Source organism: Amyelois transitella, chromosome 26 (assembly GCF_032362555.1).
Source record: "Amyelois transitella isolate CPQ chromosome 26, ilAmyTran1.1, whole genome shotgun sequence".
NCBI classification, from domain to species: domain Eukaryota; kingdom Metazoa; phylum Arthropoda; class Insecta; order Lepidoptera; family Pyralidae; genus Amyelois; species Amyelois transitella.
In genome coordinates this window covers 2,567,065-2,589,674 of record NC_083529.1, presented here as the reverse complement: position 1 = coordinate 2,589,674, position 22,610 = coordinate 2,567,065, and the positions used below count along the sequence as shown (strand labels likewise).

The window sequence follows — 22,610 nt, the reverse complement described above, 5'->3', positions numbered from 1 at the left end:
TATGGTTTTCTCATGAATATTGAAAATTTTGCCTTATTGAGTGAGAGCATCACTCATTGGAAAACTTTTATTATTTATTGAATACCTTATAAAATTAATAACTTTTTAATTTTGACACGTTAATATTAACTCCAAATATATTATGACATGTTTTTTTATTATTGTTATGTTTATCATAATAGCCAATATAAACTGCCCGCCGTTCCATATTATTCTAAAATTGCGATACCCAACAGGGTTCATATTGTACTTATATGCAAGCCATTATGTACTATAAGTTATGCAATAAAGACTTTGAATTGAAAAACTGGGAGTGTTTTGAGTGTTGTGAAATAGTGTTATCACTTCACTTTCACTACATATTAAAAAGTCTCTATTTTCTGTCTGTATGTATGAGCTAATGTCTAAAAGTGTGGACGGATTTTGTACCCGTTTGAAATAGTTTTCTTGGGAGGGTTTATATCTATAAATGTTACCTATGCGAAGTACGATAATAAAACTAACCCATAATGTTTTATACACAGGGTGTACCAGAATGCGTGCTGTTCGTAGCCCAGAGGCTGACAAAGTACCCTCTTTTGTTGGAGCCGCTATTGAAGACTGCGGGTGATGATACAAATGAAAGAGAATTACTGCAGAGGGCGCTTTGTGGAGTGAAGGTGAGGTTTTGAAGTATAAATATCAGGAAATTCAATTGTAAGGTTCCATGGCGTATAAATATCAGGAAATTCAATTATAAGGTTCCATGGCTCTAATAAAGAAACTATGTCTTTTTAGAATCATTATCTAAATAACATTTTACTCAGGAACAGGTTGAGGTATCACGTTGAAAGCTGTAAAAGTTTAAGTTGACGCTGTTAATTTATGTCAAATATGTTTCTCCTTTTTTTCGATTTCACAGGGAAATTTAAAATAATTTCATTCAGAATTATTCAAGTGTATCGGCATTTCGTAGGGTAGGAAATTAATTTTACGATAATTTGTCTCCCTGGTGGGTACTTGTGATTATCTTAATTAATGAATTAATTTAATAAGGAAACAATAATTTTCGACTACAATATAATACTACTAATACTGTGTAAGAAAAATACATCAATTTGAGTGTTTATTGTTCTTCGTTACCTTCTCTTAACGTGGGGTCAGAATAGTTTGTTAGTTTTTTCCAATTTCGGATGACATTCTTAAGGCAATTATCTTAACGAATTATACTTTTTATTCAGGAAATCCTAGTAGATGTTGATAACCAGGTAGCTGCAAAAGAGCGAGAGGACAGAAAACTTGAAATTTACCACCGGATAGACGCGAAATCTTTCGCAATGTTCAGAGGAAATAAATTCAAGAAGAGTGATATACTGCAAGGGAACAGGAGTCTTATGTGAGTACTGCAACGAGGCACATCGGGATCTACCAATAATTCATCCTTAATATTTTTATCTTATAGCTTTAACCCGAGGCGACGGTCATCTGAGGTCCATTTGTTCCAAAAATCCCTGTTCGATCCGAAAGAAGTAACACATGATAATATTTTGCCAAAATAATCATTCTAGTAAATAAACAAGCTTTGCAGGGAACCTAACCCATGGATCATGGTTAAACATCCAGTTTCCTGAATGTGCAAGTTTTCTCACCATATTTTCTTATTAAGAAAAGGTTTATTTCAGAACTTCAGTTATAATGATATAATTAAATAGTGTTAAAATAATATTACATGATACATATAACATACATACATACATAAACTCACGCCTCTTTCCCGGAGGGGTAGGCAGAGACTACCTCTTTCCACTTGCCACGATCCCTGCATACTTCCTTTGCTTCATCCACATTCATAACTCTCTTCATGCAAGCTCGGCGGTTTCGGGCACTTTTGACCATGATACATATAATTTGGAGATATTTATCTTAATCCAGGTTCGAAGGAGTGGCAACACTAATGCAAGGCCGCAGCAAGATGCAAACTCTTCTAGTCGTTGTTTTGACAGATTTGTTGTTCTTCCTGCATGACAATAACAACAAATACACGTTTTTCACGCCCGACAACAAGGTGAGATGTAGTGGCAACATTGTCAGATATATAGTGGCAACACTGTGAAACTATAGTATAAAAGATTTCTAATTAATAATTTAAATATTTAACAATAAAAATCTGATATTTTCATATTTTTTGCTAACTCAAACAGTCATGGCAACCGTTGCTATGGCATACATGTGCATATGTATGTCAGCTGGCTTTGCCTGTTAATATTTATAAACAATAAATAATTAAATACTAATAAAGGTTGCCCACACCCTTTAAAAAATGTAATGCACTCAATAAATAATGTCGTATATAATTAATTCTTTTGTTTTTCAGACCGGCGTAGTTCCCCTACTAAAGCTTCTAGTCCGAGAGAAGGCCGGCGCCGAAGGAAGAGGCCTATATCTCATCTGTAGCGGGCCCGCAGAACCAGAAATGTTCGAACTCAGGGTCCATAGACCTAAAGATATACAGCAGTGGATACAGGCCATACGGTAAGTGTGGCTATCAAACTCAAAATTATTTATGTTTTATAACAAGGTGTTGTACAGACATTGTAAGAGGGACGACCAATCATAATGCCTACATTTTTTGTATACTATTGCGCACGTGTTAATAGTCAGACAGATCTTCACAATAAATAAGTGATCATTCATACTGGTGGTTTTCTTCAAAAGAACCCAATACAGTCCACCCATCATCAACACAAGGAATTGTTACAATGGTCGCTGGGGCTCGCTGAGTTGGTTATATCTCTTTTCCCTCTCTAGTTTTCCCACTCTTTTCCTCTTCTGTCAAAGTTTTTTTTTTTTGGTTGCATTTTGTATAAGTACCATTCTTAGTGGCCCCGCCGAGCCAGAAATGTGCGAATTGAGGGTTGACCTTAAGATATACAGCAGTGGATACAGGCTATACGGTTCGTATAGCTTTTTCTTTCCCACTGTAGATTTCTTACTCTTTTTAGTTCCTTTTGCGTAAATTAGAAATAGGCATTACATGAGGCATATTTGGGAAGTAAACATATTGTTGTAAACATATTTTTAATCGTAGACAGAAGAGTAGACGTAGAAGGGTGTTATCAACTTTTTGTGTTTGATTATTTGAGTAAGTTTAAGGATTTAGTCCCAAGTTCTTTTTCTCTTTCGTATTACATTTAAAATAAGTAAGTATAGATGAATATATACAAGTATGGAATAAATGTTTCTTTCTCTTATATTTCAGTGCGGCAGTAGCCCGTTGTCCGTCGTCAGTTTCGGAGGCGGAGGCCGGCGTTGCAGCCGTCACCGCGGAGGATAGACAGAGACAACTCTCAATGCAGCACGAGAACATACGACTCATCACCGGTGAGTACATACATATAACTGCGTCTTTATCTTGTGGCGACATAACTAACGTCACACGACATCTACCAATCACAGCGAGAATACGATGCGCTCGGCCAATAGCAGCGAATAGTAGATGGCGACATCTCAAAACGTCACACGCCACTGGCGAATCACAATGCAAATGCTAAATCGCGATATTAAAGTTTTTACGGATTGGAGCATATATAAAACCTCCGGCTCAACATCGTCTGTCGCGCGGTACCCTAGGCTTCACACTAGCCTATAGGAAGATCTCCCCTTTGTGGCGATCCCGTCTCGAATACTTACGGTGTATACAGATTCAGCAGTCTCGAAAAGACAGAAAGGTGGCCTTTCTGCTGGACGGCTTGATAATGGAATTGACATCGAAAATGTGACAGGTTGCAGAAGATATAATCCGTTTCAAAAAAGAAATGAATCTAAAATGGGGTCAAGTACTTGCAGTAAGTTAAGTAGGTAAAACTGGACGGGGCAATAGTGTGCAAGTGATATTTACTGCCATTTTACATGCGTTTCTTTATTGAAACAGGTTATAATCATAAGTTAATTAGCCTTGTCAACGTTAGTAAAAAGCCTCGCTATTTACTATTCGTATTGAACAGTCTGTACTTTGATCTAGTATTTAAAATCATTTAGCTCATACAATGGTATTATTATTTTAGATCCCGTGTTGTAGCGGTTACATTTAATTCTAGATTTAAAACATCTTAAAAACCTAACTATGTACATTTTACTCTTACAAACAGACGATACTCCCTGGTGGCAAATAGAAGGTGATTAGCGTTATAGACAAACATTTTTAGATCTTGCATGTGTATGAATTTGTGTTAACTATTTCGTATTTTTATTTACATAATAAATCATTCATTTATTCATGCATACATATCTACAAAAAATCACTACTTCTTTCCACTTTTCTTAACTTTTATATAATTCTTACCTTTTAATATTTACCACAGATGTCTACTACAAATATTTTGAAATTTGGGTTGCGATTATGATTTTCTTTATAATTTTTTTTCGAAACTTCTTTTAAAATACATGTAAAAATCCTATCACTATGCATGAAATAAATTGCACTAGTTATATATCGATTAGACCTGGGTAAGCGTGGGTTGCACCATATTACTATATTACTATGAACTATAACCAAACCGTAAAAGTTGTCGAATCTCCGGCGTCAATCAAGTCAATTTAAACCTATCGGTTTATTTTATTTTTGATAAAATAAAGTTATTTTATCTCACAGAGGCGCTTCGAGCCAAAGACAAGGAACAAGCAACGCTTCTAGAAGAGAAGATGGCGCTACACATGAAGATGGTCGGCTACACGGGGAACTACACTCTGGATGTGCATAACACTGGTATAATTCATTTGAATGACATTATTTTTTTGCAACATTGTCCCTTATGAGGTGGATATGGTCAAGTCTTAGGTCAGGTTCAGCTGGATTGCTTATTGTCGTATATTATCGCTGTTGCATAAAATATAATAATTTCACGTTTTTAGTCTCACTTTCACAATTATAAGTCTTTATGTCTGTCCATATGTGTTTGTGTTGTGTTATAAATAACGTTCAGGATTGGTAGACGTAGTTAGGCATAATTATTTATTTCTACCTCGGGATAACATCTTTCAATACTTGATATCTTTCACATTTATATTGCAATGGATGTTCGCTATGGCTTATGCGAATTTATTTTGTCATGTTTATTTGTACAGGAGTGAATACGGTGTTCCCGGGTGGGTTAGTGTTTCCTGACTACGTGAGACTGTCTGCCCCGTCAGCCGACACGCACGCTTTATGGCAGGAAGTCTGCAAGGTTGTCAAGGTAACATTAAAATAATTACATAAAGTTCTCTGTTAGACTCAATAGTTGATTGGTAGATAATGCTTCTAACATTAAGTCCGCTGGTTGAGTTATACATTTGTATTTTGTGCAATGAAGTTTAAATAAATATTATCATAAGCAGTGTTTGAATTTTCAATTGATCGTTATTTATTTTTCCTTTAATCGATTTTGACGAAACAATGTTTTGACAATGATCCTAATTGTATGTAATCCACTTGCGAAAACCGTATTCAAATTCGTTGAGAAGTTTCGCAGTTATAACCGTACCAGTCAGACAGACTGACAAAAATTATTCATTATTTTTGTTCGTGTTACTCTTCCATCACTTATGTGGAACAATATGTAATGGACTGTCGATGATTAACTGTCTCATTATATATACGATTTCAGTCTATGTTTACTGTATATATAAAGCGGTATGAATGTTGCGCCGCTCGGTCGCCCAGTGACAGTATATGTTCGCAGGCGGCGCTGGAGGCGGGCAGCGGCGCGTGGGCGGGCGGCGCGGCGCTGGGCCGCAGCACCAGCTCGGCGGGCGAGCGCCACTCGGCCGCCTACGAGAGCCCCGCGCTGCCGCGCCGCGCCGACACCTTCGCCGGCTTCGACGCCGCCCGCCACAGGGGTATACTACGCAGTGTGCTTCACGCCACCAATGTTAACGAGAATAGAACCACTGTGACTCATTCCCATGGATGTCGTAAGAGGCGATTAAGGGATAGATAAGGGACTTATAAACTTGGGATTCTTATTTTAGACGGTGTGTTAGCAAACTGTCACTGTTTGAATCTCAATTATATCATAAAGCCAAACAGCGGAATGTGGCGTATCAATCTTTTCAAGACTGTTGGCTCTGCCTACCCCGCAAGGAATGTATGAAAGAACAAAATGAACGAATAAAATTTTAGAATTAAAATTATGTACAGATGCTGTCTCGGTGATTCCCTACATATCAAAGATTAACATTTGACTTTGATATGTACAGACTTATTTTGGTGAACCGTACATAGATAACTATTTAAAACCCAGGATAATCAGTGAAAGTTCGATTATTAACTCGTTCGTTAGCAATACGAATAACTCAAAACCAAAATATTCAATAAATCTTTCTAAATTTAAAGTGGAAAAATATTGAGTTTCCTTGAAAACAAAAAAAGAATCTGTTCGTTTTTCGTTTCTTATTATATTAAATTAGTGACCATTGCTCTCATTGACAGTTATTTATACATGTTTCATGTAATTTTAGCAGTTTGTAGCATGTTATGCTAATATCATCTCTCATAGTTGTATTCATTTTGTTTTTCTAAATCGTTACATTTTATTTCCAGGCGTTGCCCTGCGAATGTCAACGGAGACGCCGACGGAAACGGACGCGGCGGAAGTAGCCGAAGCCGGTGACGTCATGGAGCCGCCGCGCCTGGTGGAGTGCGTGGGCGCAGATGCGGCTCTGAGTCTGCAGCACGCTATATACACTCTCAGCTGTATCGTGTGGCAGCAGATGACCTCTATACACAGGTATAATGGAGAATAGTTGTGTCAACAATGCGCTAAACAAATGTATAAATAACTTTATTGTAATGGTAAAAAATCAGGTTAAAATAAACCAGCAAGTATTTATATAAGGAAATAAAAGGGATCGTGACGAGAGGATCGCGCAGATGTTAAGACAAACTGCTGTGTGGTTATCGTAACTTTATAAAATCATTTTGAAAGAAGGCCGTTAAAATCTTTAATCTTCTTGTGAGCAAAATGTTAGACAAAAGTACTACCTCTTTTAGTACAGTTGTAAAAAGGCCCACTCCACGCATTTTCTTTTCATCTTCCAATAAGGCCTTTTTAATTTACAAAATCTCTTTCATTTTTAGTTTGGAAGCACAAGTATGTGCATGGCGATCTCACGGCGGCAACGCGGCGAGATCGCACGACACACAACTAGAGGAACTACGACACGCCCAAGCGAAACTGACGGCCGATAGAGCCGCCTGGGAGGCTCAGAGGAACGCTGACAGTCAGGCTATAGCCTTGGGTGAGTTTATACGACCATCATCATAGCGAAAAGTTGTATGGTTTATTGATGGAGGTAAGGTATGAATAGTGACAGATTGCTAGTCCATAGTACAGGTGCCGTGTGGTTACCGGCACCAAAACAAAAAGAATACGACCACTCCATCTATTGGGGCCGGGCCGACTGGGGGGGAACAACACATTCATTTATTATCAGAAATCGGAATGCCGTGTGGGCACCAACAAAAAAAAATATAGGACCACTCCATCTCTTTCCCATGGATGTCGTAAAAGGCGACTTAGGGATAGGCTTACAAACTTGGGATTCTTTTTAAGGCGATGGGCTAGCAACCTGTCACTGTTTGAATCTCAATTCTATCATTAGGCCATTCAGTCTTTTCGCGATTGTTGGCTCTATCTACCCCGCAAGGGATGTGGACGTGACCATATGTATGTATGTATGCTAGTCCATCTAGTCTTTTTAACACGGCAAAGTGGCGCCTGTATGATTGTATAACGTGTCAATGAAGAAACAAATCTAAAATAGCGGCCAAAATCGTGTCCTTTTACTTGCACACTGTTGCCGTCTTTACTCACACACGGCGGTACTGCATGCAAAAAACAGCTGTTTTTTGTTTTGTAAAAATGTTTGTTTTGCGTGGTGATTATGTTCTTAAGACAGTTCTTTGTTAAATGTTACTCTACTACTGTTTCTTCATCGCCTTATATTGTTTTTATGTAAATTTATTGTACATAAACTAATTTTATTATGTTTTTGATAAAAAAAAATATCTAAGCAAACAGTTTTTTTGCTAACTCTACGATCTGTCATTGCAAGTACTCGAGACCATTTCAGATTCGCTTCTTTATTGAAACTTATTATATCGTCATCCTCCTAGCATGAATCCTGTTTGCATCATTTCTCTCCTGGAGAGCCAAAGCTCAAGTACAGCATAAGACCATAATACTGGATTGCGTAACTCTTTGAGTGTCTGAATGTGTGACGTCACAATGTTTTACGTCGTGTAGTTCAACGGTAAGGTACGTTAACAACCTTATTTATCATTAATTTAAATTTTAACATTTTCAGAGAAGCGCGAATTGGAAGCGGCTCGCGAGGAACTAATGGAGCTTCAGAAGGACGTGGAACAACAGAGGGATAGACTGTATAGAAGGCTGGAGAGGTTGCAGCAACATGGTGAGTGACGAAACATAGGTATTTTGTATAAGACCTTTGACATACGATGGCCTCTGTGGCGCAGCGGTAGTGCGCTTGTCTGTGTCACCTGTGGGTACAGGGTTGGAATCCCGACCAGGGCATGATGAGAAACGAACTTTTTTAATTGGCCTGGGTTTTGGATGTTTATCTATATAAGTATTTATTATAAAATATAGTATCTTTGAGTAAGTATCTCGTAACACAAGTTTCGCACTTCGAGGCTTATTGGATATTTCATTCAACTATTCACCATTCTTTTTTTATATATTTAGATGTGAAAATGTTAAAATATTTATATTAGGTGGATCTCAGGAGGAAATAGCGACATTGTCACCAGACTCGAGCGTCAGTGACACCTCGCGAAGGAAAGAGCCTTCTAAATGGCGGAGTGAGTATATTTTTTATCACTATATACAGTTAGTTATACATACATATAATTTTATTTTTATTTTATATATTTGGATGACCAACAGCAAGTTTTACAATCATTAGGTTTTCAATTATACATTTAAGAGCCAATTACAGGTCTTCACTAATAGAAACAGTTTAAAAAATAAAATTTTCGAGAACGCCAATTATATTGAAGCAAATTCTTAAGTGCATACATACTGTGAATAATAGGGATGTGGACTATTTTTGGGAAATTGTTTAAAACCATGCATAAGTACCAAATATAACCCAAACCCTTTAAAATAATTTATTTAAAATTCCATTTGAAATATCGCGCCAAAACGCGGATACCTGTCTAACAGCCGCTGTGACGTCACGCGTTACAAAATATTGTCGAAGTTGTATGTAATGAATAGTTATTTCGTAGATGTGTGATAATAATATGAATTCAAAATTTTATAAATATTGTGTGGTGCCGCAGTGTGACAGTACAACTATTAAAACACCTGAAAAACTGTTTATTCACGTTCCACGTACAAAAACGATGCGGAAAAAGTGGCTTCAATCAGTCCGTCGGGATCCGGCACTTGTATCTACACAAAGTAAAATGTATTTCTGTGAGGATCATTTTGATGTAAGTTTGATAATATTTGTTACATTTACTTGTATTAAAATATTTTTTTTTCTTTGAAGAGAGTTATGAATGTGGATGAAGCGAAGGAAATATGCAGAGATCGTGGCAAGTGGAAAGAGGTAGTCTCTGCCTACCCCTCCGGGAAAGAGGCGTGATTTTATGTTTGTATGTTACTCTTCACGTTTTCAAAGACGAAAACTCGAATTTTTAGGTTAGAAATAAAGTAAACAATGTTTCGTTCTGTTTCGTTCTTTCATTATAGTTGGCCAATGATATGGCAAAATCATATTATTTAATTTTTACCTTATAATTTACCTTTTAGAGTTTAAAACTACCTACTATTACTATAATAATGTATCTTGAGTATATTACTTACATGGATGTCTTTACATTTCTAAATTCAGCAGAGCAGAAGTTACTATTTGTTGCGAAGAAATTAGCCACCGTAAAGCAATCAATTCTTGGCAAATTTGAACTATCAGCCTTAATATAACTTAAAACTTTTAAAAATTCATTCAAAAAGATATTCGGACGGAAATCACGGTAATAATATGATCCAAATATCAACAAACACCATAATACTTGACAGCGAAAATTCTTGTATTGTCACGCATTTTGATTGGTATTCATTGTCACGTGACTTGAGGGATTATTCAATATTAATTACATTTTATTAAATAAAAAAATAATCCCTTGTTTATTAAGGAAAATGTTGTGTTTCTTATTATTTTACTATAGAAACTACCTTTTCGTTGTAAAATTTTATACTTATTTGAGTACAGTCCACATCCCTATTAGACTTAAAGAAGATAAATGTAAATACTTAATCACAAAAGAATTTTTCATACAATAAATGTTTAGCCCTTGCTGAAGAGGTGTTAAAAATATCAATGTCTATGGTTTTGCCAACAGTGTTGAAAGACTTGCCTTATGCCTTACTCGCCATAAAAATGAATTCTGACTATAATGACGCCTATATCCCTTGCGATGTAAAGAGAGCCAACAGGTTTGAAAAGACTGATAGGCCACATTCAGTTGGTTGGCTTAATAATAGAATTAATTCGAAGAAATAAAATGTTCACAGAGAAAATTATTAAGCCTCTGGCTGTCTGTTTCAAATGTTAGGTCCGTCCGAGAAAGAAGACTTATGTATATTGAGCAAATGCAATTGATTGTGTAGATCACAGAACTCTTCTGCATAAACTCGCTCATAACAAGTTCGACACTACTGCCGTTGAACTAATTAAATCATATCTTAGTGATAGATTCCAGACGGTAAATTTAAATAACACAAAATCGAAAGGAGCTAATGCAAAAATAGGGGTACCGCAAGGTTTCATTTTGGGACCTTTTCTCTTTCTGATGTATATTAACGACCTACCTTGCATGATTCTATTGTTTAATTTGCGCACTGGCCGCTAACAAAAAAGTAATAATATTAAGAGACGAAAAAGCACGATCGACTTTTGTTATTTTTCTACACAATGGTTTAAGACGCAATTGAAGATAGGTTTTAAGTTTTTTATTGTAGTGTTCTTTATTTTTATTTAACATCCCGGCTAAATTATCTGTATGTAAACAAACAAACGTCACCGTTGCAGACAACCGCGGCTCCACCGGGTCGGAGTCGGCCGCGGCCGCCATGTGCGCCCCGCGCGGCGCCGCGCTGCCGCCGCCGCAGCTGCTGTCCGCGCACAACGAGAGCCGCGCCACGGTGCGCGCGCCCGCCATGCCGGTGAGTGTACACTCACACACAGCACAGTTACACCTCACTATACCTACAGCTGCTGTCCGCGCACAACGAGAGCCGCGCCCGCCATGCCGGTGAGTGTACACTCACACACAGCACAGTTACACCTCACTATACCTACAGCTGCTGTCCGCGCACAACGAGAGCCGCGCCCGCCATGCCGGTGAGTGTACACTCACACACAGCACAGTTACACCTCACTATACCTACAGCTGCTGTCCGCGCACAACGAGAGCCGCGCCCGCCATGCCGGTGAGTGTACACTCACACACAGCACAGTTACACCTCACTATACCTACAGCTGCTGTCCGCGCACAACGAGAGCCGCGCCCGCCATGCCGGTGAGTGTACACTCACACACAGCACAGTTACACCTCACTATACCTACAGCTGCTGTCCGCGCACAACGAGAGCCGCGCCCGCCATGCCGGTGAGTGTACACTCACACACAGCACAGTTACACCTCACTATACCTACAGCTGCTGTCCGCGCACAACGAGAGCCGCGCCACGGTGCGCGCGCCCGCCATGCCGGTGAGTGTACACTCACACACAGCACAGTTACACCTCACTATACCTACAGCTGCTGTCCGCGCACAACGAGAGCCGCGCCCGCCATGCCGGTGAGTGTACACTCACACACAGCACAGTTACACCTCACTATACCTACAGCTGCTGTCCGCGCACAACGAGAGCCGCGCCCGCCATGCCGGTGAGTGTACACTCACACACAGCACAGTTACACCTCACTATACCTACAGCTGCTGTCCGCGCACAACGAGAGCCGCGCCACGGTGCGCGCGCCCGCCATGCCGGTGAGTGTACACTCACACACAGCACAGTTACACCTCACTATACCTACAGCTGCTGTCCGCGCACAACGAGAGCCGCGCCCGCCATGCCGGTGAGTGTACACTCACACACAGCGCACAGTTACACCTCACTATACCTACAGCTGCTGTCCGCGCACAACGAGAGCCGCGCCCGCCATGCCGGTGAGTGTACACTCACACACAGCACAGTTACACCTCACTATACCTACAGCTGCTGTCCGCGCACAACGAGAGCCGCGCCCGCCATGCCGGTGAGTGTACACTCACACACAGCACAGTTACACCTCACTATACCTACAGCTGCTGTCCGCGCACAACGAGAGCCGCGCCCGCCATGCCGGTGAGTGTACACTCACACACAGCACAGTTACACCTCACTATACCTACAGCTGCTGTCCGCGCACAACGAGAGCCGCGCCCGCCATGCCGGTGAGTGTACACTCACACACAGCACAGTTACACCTCACTATACCTACAGCTGCTGTCCGCGCACAACGAGAGCCGCGCCCGCCATGCCGGTGAGTGTACACTCACACACAGCACAGTTACACCTCACTATACCTACAGCTGCTGTCCGCGCACAACGAGAGCCGCGCCCGCCATGCCGGTGAGTGTACACTCACACACAGCACAGTTACACCTCACTATACCTACAGCTGCTGTCCGCGCACAACGAGAGCCGCGCCCGCCATGCCGGTGAGTGTACACTCACACACAGCACAGTTACACCTCACTATACCTACAGCTGCTGTCCGCGCACAACGAGAGCCGCGCCCGCCATGCCGGTGAGTGTACACTCACACACAGCACAGTTACACCTCACTATACCTACAGCTGCTGTCCGCGCACAACGAGAGCCGCGCCCGCCATGCCGGTGAGTGTACACTCACACACAGCACAGTTACACCTCACTATACCTACAGCTGCTGTCCGCGCACAACGAGAGCCGCGCCCGCCATGCCGGTGAGTGTACACTCACACACAGCACAGTTACACCTCACTATACCTACAGCTGCTGTCCGCGCACAACGAGAGCCGCGCCCGCCATGCCGGTGAGTGTACACTCACACACAGCACAGTTACACCTCACTATACCTACAGCTGCTGTCCGCGCACAACGAGAGCCGCGCCCGCCATGCCGGTGAGTGTACACTCACACACAGCACAGTTACACCTCACTATACCTACAGCTGCTGTCCGCGCACAACGAGAGCCGCGCCCGCCATGCCGGTGAGTGTACACTCACACACAGCACAGTTACACCTCACTATACCTACAGCTGCTGTCCGCGCACAACGAGAGCCGCGCCCGCCATGCCGGTGAGTGTACACTCACACACAGCACAGTTACACCTCACTATACCTACAGCTGCTGTCCGCGCACAACGAGAGCCGCGCCCGCCATGCCGGTGAGTGTACACTCACACACAGCACAGTTACACCTCACTATACCTACAGCTGCTGTCCGCGCACAACGAGAGCCGCGCCCGCCATGCCGGTGAGTGTACACTCACACACAGCACAGTTACACCTCACTATACCTACAGCTGCTGTCCGCGCACAACGAGAGCCGCGCCCGCCATGCCGGTGAGTGTACACTCACACACAGCACAGTTACACCTCACTATACCTACAGCTGCTGTCCGCGCACAACGAGAGCCGCGCCCGCCATGCCGGTGAGTGTACACTCACACACAGCACAGTTACACCTCACTATACCTACAGCTGCTGTCCGCGCACAACGAGAGCCGCGCCACGGTGCGCGCGCCCGCCATGCCGGTGAGTGTACACTCACACACAGCACAGTTACACCTCACTATACCTACAGCTGCTGTCCGCGCACAACGAGAGCCGCGCCCGCCATGCCGGTGAGTGTACACTCACACACAGCACAGTTACACCTCACTATACCTACAGCTGCTGTCCGCGCACAACGAGAGCCGCGCCCGCCATGCCGGTGAGTGTACACTCACACACAGCACAGTTACACCTCACTATACCTACAGCTGCTGTCCGCGCACAACGAGAGCCGCGCCCGCCATGCCGGTGAGTGTACACTCACACACAGCACAGTTACACCTCACTATACCTACAGCTGCTGTCCGCGCACAACGAGAGCCGCGCCCGCCATGCCGGTGAGTGTACACTCACACACAGCACAGTTACACCTCACTATACCTACAGCTGCTGTCCGCGCACAACGAGAGCCGCGCCCGCCATGCCGGTGAGTGTACACTCACACACAGCACAGTTACACCTCACTATACCTACAGCTGCTGTCCGCGCACAACGAGAGCCGCGCCCGCCATGCCGGTGAGTGTACACTCACACACAGCACAGTTACACCTCACTATACCTACAGCTGCTGTCCGCGCACAACGAGAGCCGCGCCCGCCATGCCGGTGAGTGTACACTCACACACAGCACAGTTACACCTCACTATACCTACAGCTGCTGTCCGCGCACAACGAGAGCCGCGCCCGCCATGCCGGTGAGTGTACACTCACACACAGCACAGTTACACCTCACTATACCTACAGCTGCTGTCCGCGCACAACGAGAGCCGCGCCCGCCATGCCGGTGAGTGTACACTCACACACAGCGCACAGTTACACCTCACTATACCTACAGCTGCTGTCCGCGCACAACGAGAGCCGCGCCCGCCATGCCGGTGAGTGTACACTCACACACAGCGCACAGTTACACCTCACTATACCTACAGCTGCTGTCCGCGCACAACGAGAGCCGCGCCCGCCATGCCGGTGAGTGTACACTCACACACAGCACAGTTACACCTCACTATACCTACAGCTGCTGTCCGCGCACAACGAGAGCCGCGCCCGCCATGCCGGTGAGTGTACACTCACACACAGCACAGTTACACCTCACTATACCTACAGCTGCTGTCCGCGCACAACGAGAGCCGCGCCCGCCATGCCGGTGAGTGTACACTCACACATACATACATACATACATACATAAAATCACGCCTCTTTCCCGGAGGGGTAGGCAGAGACTACCTCTTTCCACTTGCCACGATCTCTGCATACTTCTTTCGCTTCGTCCACATTCATAACTCTCTTCATACAAGCTCGGCGGTTTCGGGTACTTTTGACCTGACCCTTTACCAGGACGTCCTTAATTTGATCAAGATACGTTCGTCTAGGTCTTCCCACTCCGACCTTTCCCTCCACACTCTCCTTGTATATCTGCTTAGTCAACCTGCTTTCATTCATCCTCTCCACATGACCGAACCATCTTAACATACCCTTTTCTATTCCTGTAACTACATCTTCTTTCACATCACAACATTCCCTTATCACGCTGTTCCTTATCCTGTCACTCAATTTCACACCCATCATACTCCTTAACGCTCTCATTTCCACTGCATTTATTCTGCTTTCATGCTTCTTTTGCCATACCCAACTTTCACTCCCATACATTAATGTCGGGACCAACACGCCCCTGTGCACAGCCAGTCGAGCCTTTTTGGATAGTTTCTGACTGCTCATAAAGGCATGCAAAGCTCCATTCACCATGTTCCCCGCGTTCACTCTCCTTTCAATATCACTATCATACTTGCCATCTGATGTAAACTTTGATCCTAGATATACAAACTCTTCACTTGCTCCACTTTTTCTCCTCCAATCAAAATATTACATGCTGTCATTTCTTTCTCCATTTCAAAAATCAGTGTTTTAGTTTTACTTACGTTCACTTTCATTCCTTTCTCTTTTAAAGCTTCATGCATACAGTTTACCATCTCCTGTAACTCCTCCGCTGATGACGCCAGTATAACCTGATCGTCGGCATAGAGCAGACATTTGACGAGTAACTCATTCATCCTTAATCCACTTTTAGACTCTTTCAAATCTGTCAAACAGCTATCCATAAATAGGTTGAACAGCCACGGTGACGCAACACATCCTTGCCTAACGCCTTTCTCAATCTTAAACCACTCAGTGTGCGCTCCGTTTATCCTGACACAAGCACTCGAATCCTCATATAAGGATTTCAGTGCTCGTATTAAGAGACTGCTCACCCCATGCATAGAAAGTGCTGACCACAATTCATTCCTCTCAACTCTGTCATAGGCCTTTTCCAGATCTACGAATGTGCAATAGACTTTTTGACTCTTGGCCAAAAACTTTTCGGCTATGCACCGCAAGGAAAAGACCTGATCAGTACATCCCATTCCCTTTCGAAATCCCGCTTGAGCATCCCATATTTTGTCATCAGTGTACACTCACACACAGCACAGTTACACCTCACTATACCTACAGCTGCTGTCCGCGCACAACGAGAGCCGCGCCCGCCATGCCGGTGAGTGTACACTCACACACAGCACAGTTACACCTCACTATACCTACAGCTGCTGTCCGCGCACAACGAGAGCCGCGCCCGCCATGCCGGTGAGTGTACACTCACACACAGCACAGTTACACCTCACTATACCTACAGCTGCTGTCCGCGCACAACGAGAGCCGCGCCCGCCATGCCGGTGAGTGTACACTCACACACAGCACAGTTACACCTCACTATACCTACAGCTGCTGTCCGCGCACAACGAGAGCCGCGCCCGCCATGCCGGTGAGTGTACACTCACACACAGCGCACAGTTACACCTCACTATACCTACAGCTGCTGTCCGCGCACAACGAGAGCCGCGCCCGCCATGCCGGTGAGTGTACACTCACACACAGCACAGTTACACCTCACTATACCTACAGCTGCTGTCCGCGCACAACGAGAGCCGCGCCCGCCATGCCGGTGAGTGTACACTCACACACAGCACAGTTACACCTCACTATACCTACAGCTGCTGTCCGCGCACAACGAGAGCCGCGCCCGCCATGCCGGTGAGTGTACACTCACACACAGCACAGTTACACCTCACTATACCTACAGCTGCTGTCCGCGCACAACGAGAGCCGCGCCACGGTGCGCGCGCCCGCCATGCCGGTGAGTGTACACTCACACACAGCACAGTTACACCTCACTATACCTACAGCTGCTGTCCGCGCACAACGAGAGCCGCGCCCGCCATGCCGGTGAGTGTACACTCACACACAGCGCACAGTTACACCTCACTATACCTACAGCTGCTGTCCGCGCACAACGAGAGCCGCGCCCGCCATGCCGGTGAGTGTACACTCACACACAGCACAGTTACACCTCACTATACCTACAGCTGCTGTCCGCGCACAACGAGAGCCGCGCCACGGTGCGCGCGCCCGCCATGCCGGTGAGTGTACACTCACACACAGCACAGTTACACCTCACTATACCTACAGCTGCTGTCCGCGCACAACGAGAGCCGCGCCCGCCATGCCGGTGAGTGTACACTCACACACAGCACAGTTACACCTCACTATACCTACAGCTGCTGTCCGCGCACAACGAGAGCCGCGCCCGCCATGCCGGTGAGTGTACACTCACAGACAGCACAGTTACACCTCACTATACCTACAGCTGCTGTCCGCGCACAACGAGAGCCGCGCCCGCCATGCCGGTGAGTGTACACTCACACACAGCACAGTTACACCTCACTATACCTACAGCTGCTGTCCGCGCACAACGAGAGCCGCGCCCGCCATGCCGGTGAGTGTACACTCACACACAGCACAGTTACACCTCACTATACCTACAGCTGCTGTCCGCGCACAACGAGAGCCGCGCCCGCCATGCCGGTGAGTGTACACTCACACACAGCACAGTTACACCTCACTATACCTACAGCTGCTGTCCGCGCACAACGAGAGCCGCGCCCGCCATGCCGGTGAGTGTACACTCACACACAGCACAGTTACACCTCACTATACCTACAGCTGCTGTCCGCGCACAACGAGAGCCGCGCCCGCCATGCCGGTGAGTGTACACTCACACACAGCACAGTTACACCTCACTATACCTACAGCTGCTGTCCGCGCACAACGAGAGCCGCGCCCGCCATGCCGGTGAGTGTACACTCACACACAGCGCACAGTTACACCTATTTTCTATCGTTTTTTATTAACTAATTGGGCTTAAGATCTTTATGATAATAATTATATTTTTAACCCATTTTTACTGCGAATAAAATTGAATTATATTTCAGTTCCATTGTTTACTCTAGAGTCCTTAATCTTAGCGTAGGTCGTCTAGATTTTAAGTAGGTTTCATACGTATCGCTTAAAAAACTAACCGCGATGCGCCGCGTCACGTGTCTCGTACGTCTAACTATGTCGCTCCACTTTTTGATTCAAATTGAGTGTGTAAAATGTATGTATGTAAATTGAAGTTTGTTTGTCTCCCTCAGATGGTGAAGCAACAACTGCCATTGAAGTTAGCGAGCGGTAAAAGTCAACAACAAGCGCCGCCAGGCTACCACAGGCTGCACGAGTCTCCCAGCGAGGTAATTTTTTAAAAACACATAGAATTTATCTGCTTTATTCAATAGTCAGGTACGCTCGCGAGTCTGTTCCATATAAAACTAAAATTTCGTCAAATTATATTCGAAATTTCGAATTTCGGGAAATCATCTCTAATTGCACTTCAATACCATATAAGTGACCTATAGATTTCAATCCATAGACTAGTTTGTACTGTACATTGTTAGTCATGTCCTATTTTATATTGACAAGATAAACAGATAAACCATTTTGTGTTTTCCGGCACTCCACCTCTTCCCTGTAGATATAAAAAGGCGACAGTCACACTCACAGACAGATTGCGAAGTCGATTTATTTAATTCAAAATTTTAATTCATTATTATAGGATACTTCATATCGCTTAATAATTGTCAAAACGTATGGTTTAACAACATTGGTTGACGTCATATAAATTACTTAAAACTAAGATAACTGTTAAAACCCCGTAACGAGTTTTGTTGCGGCTAATGCCAACTATGATCAGTTAAACCAGTATGATTTTTATTAAACAAACGTTGTCACCGCTACGGCGCATTAAGGCTGATTCCTAGTATGGCAACCGACTCGCTAATGGATTACATCTCAATATGGCCACTTCTCACTTGCTCCTGAGTGTATAAAACTAACTAGATTTAACTAACCTTAACACTCTTTAATCATGTTTATAGGCGGACTGTGGCTGTTCTTACGTAGAATGCTGTTGAAAAACGCCAAAAAAATCTTAGAAAATATTTTTTTGTCTCAGAAATATGACTTATTTATTTAAATACCAGCTACCCATATTGTCAAAGTTAAAATAGTTGATAAATTGCATCTTGATGTATCTTTTGCAAACAGTTTATTTTCTTTGTCATAATGAAAATTCGTATGTACGGCATTTGTGTACAATCAACCGCATATCTACATACATATTTACGTCTTTATCCCTTACGGGATAAACAAAGCCAACAGTCTTGAAAAATACTGATTAGCCATATTCAGCTTTTTGGCTTAATGGTAGAACTGAGAAATAAATAGTGACGAGTTGCTAGCCCATCGCCTAAAAGAAGAATCACAACTTTATAAACATATCGTTTATCAACCGCATATCTATGTATATCTCTAAATTCCATAAATAAGCCATACAGCTGAACGTGGCCTTTCAGGGATAAAGACGTGTTAATATGTACGTATGTATCAAGTAACACTGCGGTAATAGAAGCGAATTTGCTCTTTAATGTAATGAATGAATCTGAATGTAGGTTGATATGCTGTTGACTGTACAAAAAGTGAAACAGATAAAATGGTTGATTCCAGGACGTCGAGTATCCGAACGTATTTTAATTGGCCAAATTAGTGTTATGTAAGTAATTGGTGTAAAATTAGATTTTGTCCAAATTTCGCTGTTGTGCTCTTGACTATCCGTACTTGACGCCCTGTACAAGTATGAACAATATTTGATACTAAACTACCTACTATGATTGCAACGGATCGGAAATTTAAATGCAATAAGTAATAGGTACATTAAATAATTGATTGTAATCTGAATATTAAGACTTCTTTGTGACAAGGTTTCTTTGTGATCTGATTTTTTATACAAATGATTTCATTTCATAAATCGAATCCCGGTTTTTAAAATAAAGACGAAACAAGAAAGTTCGTAGCTAAAGTGCGTATTACTAAATAATGTTGCAGCGACATCTATATACTAGGCCACCAAAAGTAAAACATGAATTTATTTACTCAACTGTAGTCCGAGAGAGGGCGCTACTGAGAACGCTAAATTTAGCCCGCATCTTTGGCGCAGTAAACAGCACATCAACCTATCAAAATTCACTGCAAAATCACCTTTGCAACGGCGGCAGGGTAACTTGTTATGCGGGCGATTGTATGAGCAATGATGCGGGCCAAATGGCGATGCAAATATAGTCAGTTCCGTTCCGATCCGATGCGATCTGTTACGTCTGAAATAATACTTGAATGACGCGCAAAATCTCATGCTGTCTTCTCACTCGGAGTTTCTTTAGATTGTATAAATCCTCGTGTACTTAATGTATTAGGCTGATAATAATTAGGGCCATTTCCTTGGTAACGCAAGGATGACAACTGTGTGTCTTGCAATAAATGCATTATAGAACGCATGCCTATTATTTATGAGTAGTATATAGTAACTAGCGTTTACTCGTTTTTGTCCGAGGTTTATATATTTATTTAAGTACATTTAGGAAAAATAATACATCAAGGACTTAGAATATGGAGAAATTTGTACAAAGAAATTTCTTTCTGTAGGTCCGCAACACATGGTAGGGATTCCAATTTCGCCTATATATATATATATATCTTTTTCTGCGTCATTATAATAATGTGATTGTATTCCTTCCTATATAGCGCGAGATGGCACGAAATATTGCGCGATGTATTTGAGGCTTCGTTCGTTTAAACACTTCCGTTGGTTTTAAACTTGACTATGAATGCGCAGGAGTAGGTAGTATTGCAATATAATTGTAAATAGCATGGTATTTGTTTGATTTGCGGTTGTACTTCACTAGAATTTTCACGTTCTATGTTGTATAGTGCACACTGCACAAGCCTTATTTTTCACGGAAAACGTACTACAAAATGAAGCACCTTTTTCTACGGTGAGGGTAGGCAGGCAGTCTACATTTTCCACTTGTCACGATAATAAAATTTTATGTTCAATGATTTTTTTTATAACAAAAAAATTACGAACACCCACTGTTTTATATCCATTTGTAGTTTTTGAAGTGATGTTACTTTTTAATTTGTCTCGGTAAAAATTGGTCTCGGCCTGTATGACACCGTTATTTTTAATTGTAAGAAAGTGGACCTCGGTCTCCAAAACTGAAGTATGAGAATTCAAATGAAAACACATAAATATGAGAGAGTGTTGTACGGACTTTATGACAACCATTTCGTCTGTTTTGCCGTTGCTGAATCAGCATGAATTTTTATTTGCATTATTTTGTGATTTTATATAAGTTATGACTATGATGAATACTTTATTATGTGACTATATTTGAGAACAGCAAACTGTTATATTTTCAAGTATGAATATTTTATATTTTTGTTGTATTTAAGCAAATTACATTTTTCTGTATACACTAAATTTGTTCAATTTAAATATGAGTAAACATATAGGTATCTTTTTCTATAAGCGACACAGAAAATATAACAGATTATTGATGTATATGATGATTTTATTTCTTCCTTATTTCGATATTATAAGTAGGTCGAAAAACGCTAAGACGTTGATGATAGTAGTCAAAATATAAATATATTCAATATTCTTCTTCACGATCGTGGCAGTGTCGAAAAAAATAAAAGGAATTTTTCCTTAATTCAATGATTTCTCTATTTTTCAGCATAACCAAGGCTTAGTGATACAACACACTCGAACTGGCAGTTCGCCGGCTCCACTGCCATCGCAACAACAACAACAGATCAACAACAAGGCAACTAGGTAAGTTACAATGGCTGTCATACAAGCCAAGTCAATAGGTATTACTATCGAAATGATAGTGTTGTACTCCCGGTTAGGTCATGATGGAAAAATAACTTGTTTGATTAACCTGGGTCTTGGATGATTATCTAATCAAGTATTTATTAAAAAACATGTCGTTGTGGTGGTTCGTTCGTTGTGGTGTGGTTCCCGGCACCTGTCCGTGTGGACCGCACCAATACAAAAAAGAATAGGACCACTCCATCTCTTTCCCATGGATGTCGTAAAAGGCGACTAAGGGATAGGCTTACAAACTTGGGATTCCTTTTTAGGCGATAGGCTAGCAACCTGACACTATTTGAATCTCAATTCTATATTAAGCTAAATAGCTGAACGTGGCCATTCAGTCTATTCAAGATTGTTGGCTCTGTCTACCCCGCAAGGGATATTAGACGTGACCGTATGTATGTATGTACATGTCGTTGAGTTTGTATCCTATAACGCATGTCTTGAAATGACTTTGGGGTTAGCTCAATCTGTGTGATTGGTACCATACATAATTATAAAGGACGAATTTGACGACGACCAAGGTGACTGACTTTGGTTCCCTATGCATAGATGTCATATAAGGTAAATTGACTTGATTTCTAGGCTATAGGTAGACCCAGGGTACATAGGAAGAACGCCTCAAAACAAATACTA

General features: G+C 42.6%; 1 protein-coding gene across 2 annotated transcripts in view; it reads left to right on the top strand.

The window, feature by feature from the left end:
• The window catches only part of LOC106138498 (rho guanine nucleotide exchange factor 2), a 52,234-nt gene that overhangs the window by 23,318 nt on the left and 6,306 nt on the right, over window positions 1–22,610 (top strand). For both annotated transcript variants that reach the window (XM_060951906.1, XM_060951905.1), the window contains 15 exons: window positions 525–659; window positions 1,221–1,375; window positions 1,912–2,044; window positions 2,354–2,511; window positions 3,239–3,360; window positions 4,631–4,744; window positions 5,104–5,213; window positions 5,700–5,856; window positions 6,560–6,746; window positions 7,097–7,257; window positions 8,326–8,433; window positions 8,756–8,842; window positions 11,080–11,213; window positions 18,358–18,453; window positions 21,832–21,929. In XM_060951906.1, coding sequence (XP_060807889.1) covers window positions 525–659; window positions 1,221–1,375; window positions 1,912–2,044; window positions 2,354–2,511; window positions 3,239–3,360; window positions 4,631–4,744; window positions 5,104–5,213; window positions 5,700–5,856; window positions 6,560–6,746; window positions 7,097–7,257; window positions 8,326–8,433; window positions 8,756–8,842; window positions 11,080–11,213; window positions 18,358–18,453; window positions 21,832–21,929 — 1,955 coding nt within the window. The remainder of the gene's footprint in view (window positions 1–524; window positions 660–1,220; window positions 1,376–1,911; window positions 2,045–2,353; window positions 2,512–3,238; window positions 3,361–4,630; window positions 4,745–5,103; window positions 5,214–5,699; window positions 5,857–6,559; window positions 6,747–7,096; window positions 7,258–8,325; window positions 8,434–8,755; window positions 8,843–11,079; window positions 11,214–18,357; window positions 18,454–21,831; window positions 21,930–22,610) is intronic.